The 16,858-nt window shown below is 41.6% G+C and overlaps 1 protein-coding gene across 1 annotated transcript in view; it reads left to right on the forward strand.

Annotated features, from left to right (window-relative positions):
- MRPL48 (mitochondrial ribosomal protein L48) overlaps positions 1-16,858 on the forward strand; it is a 64,002-nt gene that overhangs the window by 10,381 nt on the left and 36,763 nt on the right. The window contains exons 3-4 of the mRNA XM_078058544.1: positions 11,635-11,687; positions 15,313-15,350. Coding sequence (XP_077914670.1) covers positions 11,635-11,687; positions 15,313-15,350 — 91 coding nt within the window. The remainder of the gene's footprint in view (positions 1-11,634; positions 11,688-15,312; positions 15,351-16,858) is intronic.

Here is a 16,858-nt window from a genome sequence, read left to right on the forward strand (position 1 = left end):
GTCTCTCTCTCTCTGTGTCAAATAAATAAATGAAATCTTTTAAAAATTGTATATATTTAAGGTGTAGAATATGATGATTTGACATACAAAGTGAAATGATTACTTATGGTCAGGCTAGTTAACATACCAATTCCTCAAATAGTTATCTTTTGTGATGAGAGCACCTAAATTTACTCTTTTAGCATATTTTCAGTATTCAATACAGTATTATTAGCTGTAGTCATCATGCTGTACATTAGATCTCTAAGCTTAATTTATCCCTGCATAACTGGAACTTTGTACGCTTTGACCAACACTTCCTCATTCTGCTTCCAACTGCCGCTCAAATGCCTGCTAACCACCAATCTATACTCTGCTTCTATGAGTCTAACAATTTTATTTTATTTAAAAAATTTTTTAAAAATTTAAAGATTTTATTTATTTATTTGACAGGGAGAGAGCACAGCGGGGAGAAGTAGGCAGAGGGAGAGGGAGAAGCAGGCTCCCTGCTGAGCAGAGAGCCTGTTGAAGGGCTCAGGGCTCAATCCCAGGACCATGGGATCATGGGATCATGACCTGAGCCGAAGGCAGATGCTTAACCGACTGAGCCATCCAGGCACCCCTGAGTCCAGCTACTTTAAATTCCATGTATAAGTGGGGCCCCTGGGTGGCTCAGTCGGTTAAGCGTCTGATTTTGGCTCAGGTCACGATCTCAGGGCTGTGAGACAGAGCCCCTTGTGGAGTCTGCTTAAGATTATCTCTCTCCCTCTGCCCCTCCCTCCCTCCCCCGCCCTCCCCCCTCACGCCCTTGTGTGCTCTCTCTCTCAAAAAAAAAAACAAAACATATATATATATATAGTACCTATCTTTCCGTGCCTGTCTTATTTCATTTAGCATAATGTCCTTCAGTTTCATCTATGTTGTCACAAATGACAGGATTTCCTTGTTTTTAAAGGCTGGTGTAATATTCCATTATATATTTACTATTTATACTCTTTTCCATTGTGGTGATATCGATTTACATTCCTACCAATAGTGTGCAAGCATGTCCTTTTCTCCACATCCTTGCTAAAACTTAGCTTTTGTCTTTTTGATAATAGCCATTCTAACAGGTGTGAGGTGATATCTCATTGTAGTTTTGTTTTGCATTTCCCTGATGACTAGTGATATTGAGCATCTTTTTATACACTGTTGGCCATTTGTGTGTCTTCTTTTGAGAAATGTCTATTCACGTCCTTTGCCCATTTTAAAAGTTATTGACTTATAATTGACATACCATGTTATATTAGTTTCAGGTGTACAACATATTGATTTGACACTTCTATACATTACTTAGTGCTCATTAATGATAAGTGTAATCACCATCAGTCACCACACGAGGTTATTACAATATTATTGACTATGTTCCCTATCCTGCACATTTTTTTTTAAGATTTTATTTATTTGGCAGAGAGAGACACAGCGAGAGAGGGAACACAAGCAGGGGGAGTGGGAGAGGGAAAAACAGGCCCCCCGTGGAGCAGGGAGCCCGACGCGGGGCTCGATACCAGGACCCTGGGATCATGACCTGAGCCGAAGGCAGACGCCCAACGACTGAGCCACCCAGGCGCCCCTATGCTGTACATTTTATCTCTGTTATTTATTTTATTTTTAAAAATATTTTATTTATTTGTCGGGGGGAGAGAGAGAGAGAGAGTGGCAGGCAGAGGGAGAAGCAGGCTCCCTGCTGAGCAAGGAGCCAGATGCAGGACTTGATCCCAGGACCCTGGGATCATGACCTGAGCGGAAGGCAGATGCTTAACTGATTGAGCCACCCAGGCGTCCCTCTGTGACTTATTTTATAACCTAAATTTGTACCTCTTAATCCCCTTCACCTATTTCGCCCATCCACACCCACCTCCCCTCTGGACCACCAATTTGTTCTCCATATTTAAGAGTCTGTTTTGTTTTTTAGATTCCACATATAAGTGAAATCATATGACAGTTGTCTTTCTCTTTCCGACTAATTTCACTTAGCATAATATCCTCTAGGTCCATCCACGTTGTGGCAAATGGCTTTGCCCATTTTTTTTTTTTTAAAGATTTTATTTATTTATTTGAGAGAGAGAATGAGATAGAGAGAGCATGAGAGGGGGGAGGGTCAGAGGGAGAAGCAGACTCCCCACGGAGCGGGGAGCCCGATGCGGGACTTGATCCCGGGACTCCAGGATCATGACCTGAGCCGAAGGCAGTCGCTCAACCAACTGAGCCACCCAGGTGCCCCATGCTTTGCCCATTTTAAAATCGAGTTGCTTGTTTTCTTGCTATTGAGTTAAATTCCTTATATACTTTGGATATTAACCCCTTAACAGATGTATGGTTTGCAACTGTTTTCTCCCATTCTGTAGGTTGTCTCTTCACTCTGTTGATTGTTTCCTTTGCAGCACAGAAGCTTTTTAGTTTGATGAAATTCTCTTTGAGCCGCTTAAGGGCAGGGACCATGTATTATTCATCTCTGTATTCCCAAGATTCAATCAAAGGACTGGCACAAAGTCATGCTAAGTAAATGGTTAATGTGTTTAAAGTAAGTAATTGAATGTGCAGTGACATTATTATCTCATATGAGAAGAGGTGTGTCCTTTGCGTAAAGGAGACTGAGTTTGAAACTGGGCTCTGCTTCAGTTGGTTGGCCCCAGACAAGTCTCTTAACCTCTCAGAATATCTTTATATGTAAAATCAAGTGATAATATTTCACTAACAGGCTTGTGAGGAATAAATTAAGTGATGCTCTGAGCATAATGCATTGTACATAATGGTCAGTCAGTAGAAAGTAGTTATTATCAATTATTATGAGGCAACTGACTGTCAGAAAAGCTCACTTAGGGCCAATCAGCTTTTAAATCAAGGTTAGAAGTCTGATCTCCATGTCCTGTGCTAGCTACTGGAATGAATTAATCAGGATCTCAGTCCTTGGGGAACTCACAGTCAAACATGTGAAAGAGACAGTAACAAATAATACACAGTATGGTGGTTGACATAGCAGAATCGTGTGCAAAGCATGGGGACAACACAGAGGTGGCAATTAATTCTGCCTGGAAGAATTGCTGTGAAGGTGACACTTAAGCTGTAGCGAGGGCGGAGTCTGGAGAGTTTTCTAGCTACTGAGTCTCAGAAGCTACCGGAACCAAGGTGCTGCGAGGATTGAGTGAGTCTCGGTCGCATATTGTTACTGGACACGGTTGAGGCGTTCCGTCAGTGTTTTCAGACGCCCGGGGATCGCTGCAGCTTGGGCGGGTCTTCAGCTTGCACAGAGTTACCGGCCGCAGCAGCAAAGGATGAACGGAGCTCTGGGAAAGGTAACGTAGGTTCCACGCACGCTGGGCGCGGCGGGGGTGGTGGGGAGAGTAGAGCTGGGAGGTGGCAGCCTGGCGATCACCGCCTCTGCAGACATCCGGGTATGAGACACCGGCGAGAACAAGGCTCTCCCGGCAGCACACGCGGCGTCTTGTAGTCAAGGGTTGTGTTCCCTCCACTCCTTCCCGGGCGCACTCGGAGGCGCTTACCCGTGGGCCCCGCCCCCTCCACCGGCCACCCTCGCCGCCCATTGGCCTGGAAAGAGAAGAGCCCCGCAGTGGGAATCTCGGAACCAGGATCAGTGCGGAAAATCTGTCTGACCTTGAGCGGGTCATTTTATTTTTGCGCTTTCAGAGTGTTTTCTAAGTATACCATTCTGACTCCGTGACCTGATTGGGATGTGAGGCTACTTAGCGATAGGAAAAGGGTAATATACTAAATTTTTACTTACAAAACCTTAAATGACTGCAGTAAAACCGTCTGAATCACGATAAATGCATTCCTTGGTCTTCCCTTTCCCTCTTAACAGATTTCAGTTGTGTTCTTTTGGTTGTATAATGCTGCTCAGAATGATGACTTACTTTTAGCAATTTATGTTAAAATTTTATTTTAGGCATTAATTGTAGAATATTTATGTCCATGATATATAGGTCAGCATGATCTTTGCTGCTCATGGATCTACCAGTAGTTATCTTGGGGTGGTCCCTAAATATCTTTAGGCTTGTTTCCTTAATGGCTTAAGCCTTACTTTATGAAATAACTCACTAATATTCACCTTAGTTTAATTATGAGAATTTAGCCAGATATGGTGAAAGGATAATAGAAAAAAATCAAGAAGTTTCAAAATTCCACTGTTAAAGATGGTCAGATTGGTGACTCCATGCTCCTGCTCTATTTGCTTTGATTCTGAGGACTGCTGAAAGGGAGGCATAAGTTTTCAAGGAATACTGTTTCCTACCCTTCCATACTACAGGAGAGTCCATGTAAATGTGTCATTAGGGCATCACCTAAAGATAAAAGGGCAGATAGGGCCTCTCCAAGTCTGATGCCACTGCTGCCTGCCTTTGTTACTGATTTTATTCTTCCCCTCTGCCCTCACTTGAAGTGCCCTTACCCTTCTCACCACCTATCCAAATGCTCCGTCCTTCAACACCCAGCTCCGGTCTCATCTTTTCCATAAAACCTCTCTGACTACTTTGGCTAAAGTGACTGTTTATTTTCTGAACTACCTGGTATTATCTCTTGGCATCTAATCATATGTAGCCTTGTGACCATCTTTGTCCAGCCTTGTCTGGAAGTGTTAATACTTTACATTTGTAAGAAAAACCCAGGGGGGTGCCTGGATGGCTCAGTTGGTTAGGTGTCTGCCTTCGGCTCAGGTCATGGTCCTGGAGTCCTGGGGTCAAGCCCAGGTCAGACTCCCATGGGGAGCCTGCTTCTCCCTCTCCCTCTGCTGCTCTTCCTGCTTGTGCTCTCTCTCAAATAAATAAATAAAATCTTAAAAAAAAAAAAAAAAGAAAAACCCAGGGGATTTGCATCAGACCTGGGTTCTATGTCTTGCTATGTATATGACTTTAGGTGGGTTATTTGACCTCTCTGTGCTTCAGTTTCTTATCTGTAAAATGCAGATGATAATGCCACCATTAGAATCGTTGTAACAATTATAGAAGATAATGTAAATAATAGTACTTGTAAGGTGTGAAGGACTATATATGCAGGAATATGAATATTATTTTTTTCTTTTTTTTAGGAATATGAATATTATTCTACAGTTTATATACTGCTTTCATTTTCAGAATTTCATTTGATTTTCGTAGGCACAACAAATGAGGAAATGGAAGCTACTGGCAGTGTCTGGTACATAATAGTTCTCAGATGTCCTACTGAATGCCTGAATTAATGAATGCTTTTTTTTTTTATAGGTCAACAGCCATTTAAGTGAGCCATAGAGCTGAGACTGGAGCCTATTGTTTCTATCTTTCCTAAGACCCCACTGCTTTTCCTTTTTTGAGTATTTCACATTTCATTAATTTGGTAATCTTGGTTTTCCTCATCTGTGAAATGAGGAATGAAAACCTTCCTTGACCTTCCAATTTGCCAATCCTTCCCTTTCCTATAAAACCCATTACACTGATCTCACATTGCAATGTTTGCACATCTACTGTCTTCACTAGAAAGATTTGAGGGTAGGCAACTATATTTTTTTTTATATGTATATGTACCCAACCTACAGTGTACTTGGCCTAAAGTAGGTACCTGATAAATATTGAGTGAATCAGTGACTGAACAAAAGTTGACATTACATGTAAGTACATGCTAGAGCTGGGACTAGAACTTCAAACTCTTAGCTCAGTACTCTTTCCTTGGGAGCCCAAGATGTTTTTAGCTTACAGTCCTTTCACATTTTAAATGAATGAAAAGCCCAGCTTTACTGGAATAAAACTGGGTGGAATCGCATACTTTTTTGGCTCAGCAGAAGTAGTAAGTAGAAGTAGTGTTAAGACCATAATGCTGATATTCATCAAACCTCAGAAAACATACTGATCAATCAGGATGGCAGGATGATGTCTGTGGAAGTTAGAATGCACCAGGGAATGAGTAATGACTCACCTGATGAGTTACCTTACACAGAAAATGGATGGTCCTGGAGTATTTAGCTTAGGTCTGGATGTCACTCACCCTGAGATAACTGTTCTTTTCTCAGGGATTACCATATCTCTGAACCACAGGATATGGTTAAGGGAGGGGAGCTCAACTGTGGCCTAGAAATACAATTTAATCTGCAACTAAATCAGATACTAAAAGACTTTGTAATTATGTGTGCAATATGCTTAACCTAATATTGGCCGGCATAAAAGGCAGGGAAGGCAACAAGGAGCCCTGGGAGACAGCCATCATACCTTGGCCAGTACTTCCCCTCTCTGGAGTTAGAGCAGATCACAAAAGGTATGCCAGAAGGAGCAACCTTGGGGACTGATCTCATAGTAAGATGTTTTCAAGTGAAAACATTGAAGGCTAACATGGAGCAGAGTTCATATGAGCAAACTGCAGTGAGGACTGAAGCAAATGACAAACCCAACAGACATGAATTAGGAGGACATAAGATGCGAAATAGGAGGACACAAATTTCAGGATGCATAGAAGGTCAGGGAGTCCAGGAGCCCAGGAAAATGGTCAAGAAGTTGGCTATATCCTGGTCACTATTAGATGTAAATTCTGCAGGACAGGGATATTTTACTATTTTGTTTATGGTTTTACCTTCAACACCTGTCATACAAGGGTACATATTGTTTAATAAATGAGCGGAACGATCACCACCATTATCATCACTGCTACCAATTTGATCATTAATGATGTGCCTTGCACTTGCTAAGTCCTTTTCATATATTAACATATAATTGTATCAAGAATTCTATGAGGTAAATATTTTTATAACCTCTTTAAAGATAAGGAGCGGCACCTGGGTGCCTCAGTTGGTTGAGTGTCCGACTCTTGGCTTTGGCTCTGGTCATGATCTAGGGGTTGTGGGATCGAGCCCCTCGTCAGGCTCTACGCTCAGTGGGGGAGTCTGCTTGGGATTCTGTCTCTCTTCTCTCTTTGCCCCACCCAGAGTAAATAAATAAATCTTAAAAAAAATAAAGCTAAGGAAGTGAGGTTTGGAGGGATTTATTAATTCAATCAGGAGATATTTACTGACCACCCACAGTGTGCCAGGGAGTATGGTAGATGTTGGGATGTAGCAGTTTCCTGTCTTTATGGAGCTTGTATTCTTAGCAAGAGAGACAGGCTAATTAAACATATAACTACTTAACTAATTGTGATAAGTGCCACAAAAGAAATAATCTGGGTGCCATGTGAGTGTGTAACAGCAGGATCCAAGTAAGTCTGAGCAGTAAGGAAAGTTTTCTTGAGGATGCTACATGACTAAAACGTAAAGAATGATAGAATTTAAAAAGAGAGAGTATGTGCAGAGGCCCCGAAATGAGAACATATTTGAAGTTCCAGAGGTCCCAGAAGAAATTGGGAGGGAGAGGAGCAGTGGGGCTTGGATCAAGGGAGAGTATGTAGAGAAATATGGGGATGAGACTTGGGGAGAAGGTAGGGGATTGGACTTAACATTTTAGGTAACCACAGGTATTTCTAAACAATTTAGCCCTGGAGGAAAGTAGGATATAGGGCTTAACAAAGCTCAACTGTGGCCTAGAAATACAATCCAGCAGTTATGCTAGAAGGCCAGATATTTCTTTCTTTTCTTTCTTTTTTAAAAAATTGAGATATAATTCACATACCATAATATTTTCCCTTTTAAGATGGACAATTCAGTGGTTTTTGCTCGTCCCAGTTCTGGTCATCTTATGTAAATTAGATCATACGTATGTGAGGCCAAGTATTCCTTATGGGATTTGCCAAAGATCATACAACTATTAAAATGGAAGTTTTGATACTCAAACCCAGGTCTAAGTTCCATAAAGACTCAGTGCAAAGACAGACTCTGACAGTCAACCTATTAAACATATTAAGAAGAGACTTGGCCAAAGGGAAAACTATAAAGAAAAGCAATCTTGAAAGAACTTAGGAAAAGGTCAGCTAGAACACCACTAGCCAGCTGTGTGCTTTAGGCACATTAATTCACCTTTCCGAGCTTTGGTTTCCCCACAGTAAAATGGGGGTAGAAAAACCTACCTCACAGAATGGTTGTGAGGATTAAAGGAAATGATGTTTGGGTGCCTGGGTGGCTCAGTTGGTTAAGCGTCTGCCTTCAGCTCAGGTAATGATCCCAGGGTTCTGGGATCGAGTCCCGCATCGGGTTTTCTCTCTCCCTCTGCCTGCCCACCCCCGCCCCCCGCTTGTGCTCTCTCTCTCTCTCTGTCAAATAAATAAATAAAATATTTTTTTAAAAAAATAAAGGAAATGTTTGGCAGATAGCAGGTACTCAACAAATGGTAGGATTATTGATGCTATTATTATTAGCATATGAATTTCACTAATTGGTATTACTCTTTGGAGAGGTAGTGTGGTAGAATGGAACACATGGGCTTTGGATTCAATCAGCCTTGGGTTTGAATTCTTGGCACCTCTTATCAAACCTATAACTTTGGGCAATTTTCCTAAGCCTCTGTTTTTTCCTCTATAAATTAGAGGCAATTATCTCAATTATGCTTCTATCAGAGGATTAGTGTAAAGATGAACTGAAATAGTATGTGTAAGGTGATGAGCACAAAGGATATACTCAATAAGCGATAGTAACTGCTATTTTAAATATTTGTTAATACACAAATGTACTCTGTTAATACTTATAAAACAGCTTTCAGTTGCCTGCCTCATGGGTCCCTGACTCACTACTGTCTCCACTCACCTGGGGCTCAGGTGTGTGAAGCTAGTCAGACAGTATAGATTTGGCCCCATGACTTCAGTCTTTGGTAGCTGTGCAGTCCCCCTGTTCTTGGCTCCCGAGCTCATGGCACAAGTATTTTTGTAACCCACTGCGGCAGCTGTGTCCCCATTCATTCCTTCACTAGCATCACCATCCTCCTCTTCTATTTGCTGCAGGGCTATAGCCGCTTTTCATTTGCTGACTGGGAGGAGCGGGTATTTGTGGATATAGTCCCAAAATAGATTACTTTTGTTCTGATAAATAATGCCGAGCATTGCAGGGAAGAGGAAGCACATTTCCCAGAGCTGAAAGGGAGAGTTCACACCACAATTTGAATGTCTTCCAGAAAGTTGTCAACCCTTAAGCCTGGCTTTTAGATAATTAAATCCTTTGCTTTTGTAGAGACTCAGAGATCTGAGTGATTAAAGTGAGGAAAAAATCAGTGTCATCTAGATCTTTCTTCCCATTCAATTCCTCTTCTGTATGAAGTGACCCACTTAAGAATATATTCTGGGGGTGCCCGGATGGCGGAGTTGGTTAAGCATCTGACTCTTGGTTTTGGCTCAGACCCTCTCCCTATGCCCTGCCTCCCACTTGCGTGCATGCTCTATTTCAGATAAATAAATAAATCTTTTAAAAAAAAATTGGAGCAGGGGAAGGGAGCAGTTTGAGCAAATTTAGGAAAAGTCTCCCAGAGAATGTGAGGTCACGAAGATTGGAAAGGATATGAATAGATGGAAGGAAGGGCAAAATGCATAGGCAATCCTAAAAACTGCAATTAAATCAGATACTAAAAGACTTTGTAATTATGTGTGCAATATGTTTAACCTAATATTGGCCAGCATAGAAGGCAGGAAAGGCAACAAGGAGCCCCGGGAGACAGGAGTTCTAGCCTCTAGCCAGCATACCTTGGCCAGTACTTCTCTTCTCTGGAGTTAGAGCAGATGAGTCTAAGGTTCCTCCAGGCCCGAGATCTATCAAGCATGACAAACAGAATAGAGATGAGTGAACAGAATATAGATATTTTAAAAGATTTATTTATTTATTTTAGAGAGAGAGGAAGAGAGAGAGCAAGTGAGCGTGTGGGGGGGGAGGGGCAGAGGGACAAGGAAAGAGAGAATCTCAAGCCAACTCCCTTAGTTGTCATCCCCACCAGCTCAGACTCTACAGCTCTAGGCAACCACTGATCTACTTTCTCTATAGATTTGCCTGTTATGGGTATTTCATATAAATGGAGTCATACAATATTTGGCTCTTGGTAACTGGCTTCTTTCACTTAGCATAATATTTTCAAAGTTTGTCTTTGTTGTTACATTTTGTTTTTATATTTCCTTTAATATTCAACAGAGCAGTTGGCATATACTAGCCTTTTTAAAAATAAAATTTATTTTATGGGCGCCTGGGTGGCTCAGTCGTTAAGCGTCTGCCTTCGGCTCAGGTCATGATCCCAGGGTCCTGGGATCGAGTCCCACATCGGGCTCCCTGCTCGGCGGGAAGCCTGCTTCTCCCTCTCCCACTCCCTCTGCTTGTGTTCCTGCTCTCGCTATCTCTCTCTCTGTCAAATAAATAAAATCTTAAAAAAAATAAAAATAAAAATAAAAATAAAAATAAAATTTATTTTAGAATAGATTATTTGTTTGTTTATTTATTTATTAAAAGACTTTATTTATTTATTTGTCGGAGAGACAGAGAACGCACACACACAAGCAGGGGGAGCGGCAGGCAGAGGGAGAAGCCGGCTCTCCTCGGAGCAGTGAGCCCAATGCAGGACTCGATCCTAGGACCCTGGGATCATAACCTGAGCTGAAGGAGAGGCTAACTGAGCCACCCAGGCATCCCTAGAATAGTTTTAGAATTACAGATAAGTCGCAAAAATAGTACAGAGAATTCCCATCTACCTCACATCTAGTTTTCCCTATTGCTATCTTACATTAGTATGGTAGACTTTTCATAATTAATGAACTGATATTGATATATTATTATTAATTAAAGCCCATACTTTATTCATATTTCTCTCATTTTTTAAAATCTAATGTCATTTTTCTGTTCCAGGATTCCATCCAGGATATTATATTACATTTAGTCATCATGTCTCCTTAGGCTTCTCTTGTCTGTGACAGTTTCTCAGACCTTCTTTTGTTTTTGTGTAATAGGATTTTAACAGATACATGTTGAAGGGATTTAAATTGTTACCCTTAGAGGACAGGATTTTCTCTTCATGTCATGGAGCCTTAGGACATTTAGTATTTATTATCTAGTTGCTTTATAAAAAGACCTCTATATTAAACACTCCCATAGGAAAGCTATACCACTGATGTTTCGAGTGCAGCAGGGTGGAGTGAGTTTGAAAGAGTGGGATTGGGGGGAACTTAGGGAGGGAAGCTGCCCCTGCTACTGCCTCCTCTCATTATTACTGTTTTGTTGATATTGGTGTCATTATTATTATTGAGACAGTGCCCTGTAACAGAGGCATAGCCTTTGGAGTAAAACAGTCCCCTTAGCTGCTTCTTAGCTATAATTTCTCGGAATATAAACTCTGTGGGCCTCAGTTGTCTTACCTGTAAAATTGTCTTGCAGTGTTTGAGAATTAGGAAAGAGTAAAGTCCCTTGCATGGTGCCTGTGCTTGGCAGATGCATAGTTGTTGATTGGTAGTAGAAAAAAATAGATCACGTTGGAAAAGGAAAATAAGGTAAAAAACAACAACAAAAAGGCAGCATGGAAGGGGGACTTCTGTTTTTTAGCATTTTCTGTAGTGGGTGGAGTAAGAGCAAAGATGACCTTGGTTTGCCTACATGTTCAGTATTAACTGAAGGATAGCTTCTTTCCTAGACAAGAGGCTTTGGGTCCTTTTTGGTTTGTGTACTTTTGGTTTCTAGCCTTTTTTTGAAGAAGTGCTTGGAAGGCTATGAATAATTAAAATTGTCCTAACATGGCTATTTTGCTGTAGATGCTGTGTCTGAGGAACGATACCATTTTTAAGCAAGCCTTTTCTCTCTTAAGGTAAGGATATTAATAACAGTGGTTAAATATAGCTAATATTTGCATTCTGCTAGGTAGTTCACCCAGCATTTTTCTTTCATCATCTCCACTTGCATGTCTATTAAGCATTTCAAACATTAACTCCCCCGCCATCTTGCTCTTTCCCCATTCTCAGTAAATGACAGCTCCATTCATCTAGTTGCCCAGGCCAAAGTCCTTGGAGTCATCCTTAACACTGTTATTTCTGTCCCTCTACATCCAATTCTTTAATGAATCCTCTCAGCTCTGCTTTTGAAATATATACAGAATCAAACCATTTCTCAGCTCCAGTGTCAGGTCTCATGCTTTCTGTTTTGCTAAACTCCTTCTAATCTTTACTATCATCATTCTGCCTCCTAACTGATGCCCCTGCTTTTACTTTTCTCTTCTGTCCTTCACACTAAAATCAGAGTGATTCTTTTTATTTTTTATTTTTAAAACCTTTTTTTAAAGATTTTATTTATTAACTTGAGAGCAAGAGAGAGAGAGAGAGTGTGTGAGCACGAGCAGGGGAGGGGCAGAAGGAGAGGGAGAAGCAGACTCCCCGCTGAGCAGGGAGCCTAACGCAGGGCTCAATCCCAGGATCCTGGGGTCACAACCTGAGCCAAAAGCAGACATTTAACCGACTGAGCCACCCAGGCACCCCCGGAATGATTATTTTTAAAATAATCAAGTTAAAAAAAATAATCAAGTTAATTTATGTCACTTCTCTCTCAGAACTCTCCAATGGTCTCCCATCTTACTCAACATAAAATCTATAGAAAGGAAAATAAAATAAGATGAAAATTGAGAGAGAGGCAAACCATAAGAGATGCTAACTCTAGGAAACAAACTGAAGGTTACTGGAGGGGAGGGGGGATGGGATAATTGGGTGATGAGCATTAAGGAAAGCATGTGATGTAATGAGCACTGAGTGTTATATGCAACTGATGAATCACTAAATTCTACTTCTGAAACTAATAAAATAAATAAATAAAATCTACACTCCTTACCATATCCTACAAGGCTTTACACAATCTGTTCCCTCATCTGTGTACTACTACTTACTCAGCTTTAGTACACTGGCTCCCTTTCTAGTCCTTGAGGACTCTCCTACCCCAGGATCTTTGCCCATTCTTCCCTTAGATATCCATATGGCTCAGGGTGCCTGTCTGGCTCAGTCAGTAGAGCATGCAACTCTTAATTTTGAAGTCATGAGTTCAAGGCCTGTGTTGGGTGTGGAGCCTACTTAAAATTTAGGGGCACCTGGGTGGCTCAGTCAGTTGAATGTCAGACTCTTGATTTTGGCTCAGGTCATGATCTCAGGGTCATGAGATTGAGCCCCACGTCTGGTTCCATGCTCAGCACGGAGTCTGCTCGTCCCTCTCCCTCTGCTCCTGCCCCCATGTGCTCGCTCGCGCACACACACTCTCTCTCTCTCTCAAATAAATAAATCTTCTGGGGCGCCTGGGTGGCTCAGTCGTTAAGCATCTGCCTTCGGCTCAGGTCATGATCCCAGGGTCCTGGGATCGAGCCCCGCATCGGGCTCCCTGCTCAGCGGGAAGCCTGCTTCTCCCTCTCCCACTCCCCCTGCTTGTGTTCCCTCTCTAGCTGTCTCTCTCTCTCTCTGTCAAATAAATAAATAAAATCTTTAAAAAAAAATAAAATAAATCTTTAAACAAAATTTAAAAAAATGATATCCATATGGCTTGATCCCCCCCTTACTTCATTCAGGTTTGTGCCCAGATGTCATCTCATCAGAGAGATCTTCCCCGACTACCCTATGTAAAATAGTGCCCCCTCCCCCCATCAATTTTTATTCCCTTCCCTTACTTTATTTTTCTTTGTTGCAGGTATCACCACCTGAGACATTCTGTAAAGATGTATATGTAAAGTTATTTAAATTGTCTCCCTACCTGCCCCCTAGAATATAAGCATCCTGCAGCTAAGGATTTTGTTAGTCTAGTTTACTGCTGTATCCTTAGAGCCTAGAATGCTGCCTGGCACATAGTAGGCATTTAATAAATATTTGTTTAGTGAGTGAATAGATCCTCACAGTGACCTGCTGAAACGGGTCATATTATCTTAATTTTATACATAAATAACTGAGGTCCAGAGAGGTAAATTAATTGCTCTAAGATGACATAGCTAATGTGAGCTGGAATTAGAATTCAAACCCAAGTTTTTTTTCCACTGCCTTGCACATACAGTTTGCGACTCCCCACTGTTTTACTCTCAATGGTAAGGAAAGGCATTTGGTAGTTTATTTCTCGATTCAGCAGATAATCACTGAGTGTCTTACATGTGGCAGCCATATGATATAAAACAATGAATTGTATATCTCCCTGGACTGCATGGCACCCATGAGTCTGCATGATTTCTTTAATCCTTTACATTTATTGAAGCCTCTCTCCTACTATTCCTTTACATCGTAATCTATTTTCCCCATCATTGATCAGTCAACTATTCAATAAGTACTTACTATAGCACCACGCTTACTTATTATAGAACCATTTTACATGTTCTCTCTAATTTTTACAAAAATATACAGGACAAATATAGATAACATCATTTTACAAAAGAGGAAACTGGCTCAGAGAGTTTAAGATAGATTCAGTCCCATGAGATTATACTATTATTATCTGCATTTTAAAGATGAGATAACTGAGTTACAGAGATATAAAAGAACTTACCAAAGGTCACAGTTTGGAAATAGTACAGTCAGCATTTAATCACAGAAGCGCTTGTCTCCAAGTTGTGCCACAATTTAGTTTCAAAACTTCTGCAGGATGCTGAACTAAAATACTCTGATAACCTAATGAGCCAAACAGAGCCGTATTATTCTCCTCCATATTCTTTGACTTCTGTATTCCGTCTGGCTCTCATTGCTGTTCCTTCCTCTCTACCCTCCTTGTAAGCCTCTGCAAGAACCACCTCACTGGTTCTCTTGCCTCAGTCTCACCTCTTACCATTCATTGCTCACCTGCTGCCAGGGTTAACTTCCTAAAACCTAAACTTGATCATAGCACTCCTATGCTTAAAATCTGCTAGGAGCTTCCCAGTGCCTATACAGAGTAAACACCAAACTCCTTAGCACAGCGTATGAGGTTCTTATAACCTGGCCCTTGATTACCTCTTTCACTAACCTCCCTTTTCCCTGCTGCTTCAGTTACACTCATATCCAGCTGGTTGCTGTTCCCCAAACATACCACTTTCATACCTCTGCCTAGAATCCTTTTCCTTAAGGCTAAATAATCGAGAACAGTTCTGCATTTTTAAAACTCAGGTCAAACGGTTTTACTCCCCCAGTGGAAATGACCACACTTTACTTTGTGTTCTACCAAATCTTGTACAAGTTTTTGTTCTGGATCAGCACTAGATTATAGATCACATTTGTTTACATATCTCTCTCCTAAATTGACCATAAATACAGACATTTTACTTATTTTTGCATCCTCAGGATGTCTGGCACATAATAGGCATTTAATAATGTTTATGGAAAGAGGGGAAGGAAGGAATAAGGAAATATCTAGCATTGACTTCACCTTAATGAGAAGCATACAAGTTTTGGTAACTGTGTAGATTAAATATGGGTTTCTAATTTTATTCAACATACTCTTCTTTTTAGGGTCAGCACTTCAAGAGAAAATCCCATCTGTTCTGCAGGTATGTGGTTATTTCCTGATATGGTCTGCTTGCTTTAAGTGACCCTCTAACACTCTGTAATAATTTTGTCTAGAAAGATTCCTAACACGTCTCTGAGAAGAGTGGCTGGGATCACATTCCACCTCTCACATGGAAAAGGACAAGGGCAGGAATATAAAGTGGTGGTTAAGAGCAAGAGCTCTTTAGTAAGTTTGGTTCCCAGCTCTCCCACATACTTAACTCTGTGACCTTTGGCTACCTCTCCATACCTTGCTTTCCTCACTTAAAACAATGAGGATAATTAGTACAAACTACAGTGAATTTAAAGATTCAGTGAGGTATGGGTGCCTGGGTGGCTCAGTTGGTTAGGCGACTGCCTTCAGCTCAGGTCATGATCCTGGAGTCCCAGGATCAAGTCCTGCATCAGGCTCCCTGCTCAGTGGGGAGTCTGCTTCTCCCTCTGACCCTCCCCCCTCTCATGTGCTCTCTCTCTCTCATTCTTTCTCTCAAATAAATAAAATCTTTAAAAAAAAATAAAGATTCAGTGAGGTAAAAGACATTAAGTTAGTTATTATAGTTATAATCGCTGCTATTTCAGACCTCTCTTTTATGCCCATCATCTACTAGGCAAGGGCTTTTCATGTAGTATTTTGTCCAAAATGAATGTCCATTTAATCTGATTAACTCCATGAATTTCAGTCTGTTTCAACCCAGTTACTTGCCCTTTCTGCTTTGTCTGTTACGTGAGAAATTTCAAAATAGTTGTTTGATTTTTTTTTTTTTTAAGATTTTATTTATTTGACAGAGAGAGAGGGAACACAAGCAGGGGGAGCAGGAGAGGGAGAAGCAGGCTTCCCGCCAAGCAGGGAGCCCAATGCGGGGCTCGATCCCAGGACCCTGGGATCATGACCTGAGCGAAGGCAGACGCTTAACCGACTGAGCCACTGAAGCACCCCTAGTTGTTTGATTTTAATGACATCTGTCATTTGCCTAAAGAGTATCAGAGGAGGGGTGCCTGGGTGGCTCAGTCGTTAAGCGTCTTGATCAGGTCAGGTCATGATCTTGGGGTCCTGAGATCGAGTCCCACATGGGGCTCCTTGCTCAGCAGGGAGTCTGCTTCTTCCTCTCCCTTTGCCCCTCCTCCCCACTCGTACTTTCGCTCTCTTTCTCTCTCTAAAATAAATAAATAAAATCTTAAAAAAAAACAGTTTCAAAGGGAAAGGAATGGGAAACAAGAAGGAAACTAATGGGGTGGGGGGATGGGTTAGCCTGGTGATGGCTATGAAGGAGGGCACGTATTGCATGGAGCACTGGATGTTATATGCAAACAATCATGGAACACTACATCAAAAACTAATGATGTGGGGCGCCTGGGTGGCTCAGTCATTAAGCGTCTGCCTTCGGCTCAGGTCATGATCCCGGGGTCCTGGGATCGAGCCCCGCATCGGGCTCCCTGCTCCGCGGGAAGCCTGCTTCTCCCTCTCCCACTCCCCCTGCTTGTGTTCCCTCTCTTGCTGTGTTTCTCTCTG

The sequence above is a fragment of the Halichoerus grypus genome, chromosome 11 (assembly GCF_964656455.1).
Source record: "Halichoerus grypus chromosome 11, mHalGry1.hap1.1, whole genome shotgun sequence".
Taxonomy (NCBI): Eukaryota; Metazoa; Chordata; class Mammalia; order Carnivora; family Phocidae; genus Halichoerus; species Halichoerus grypus.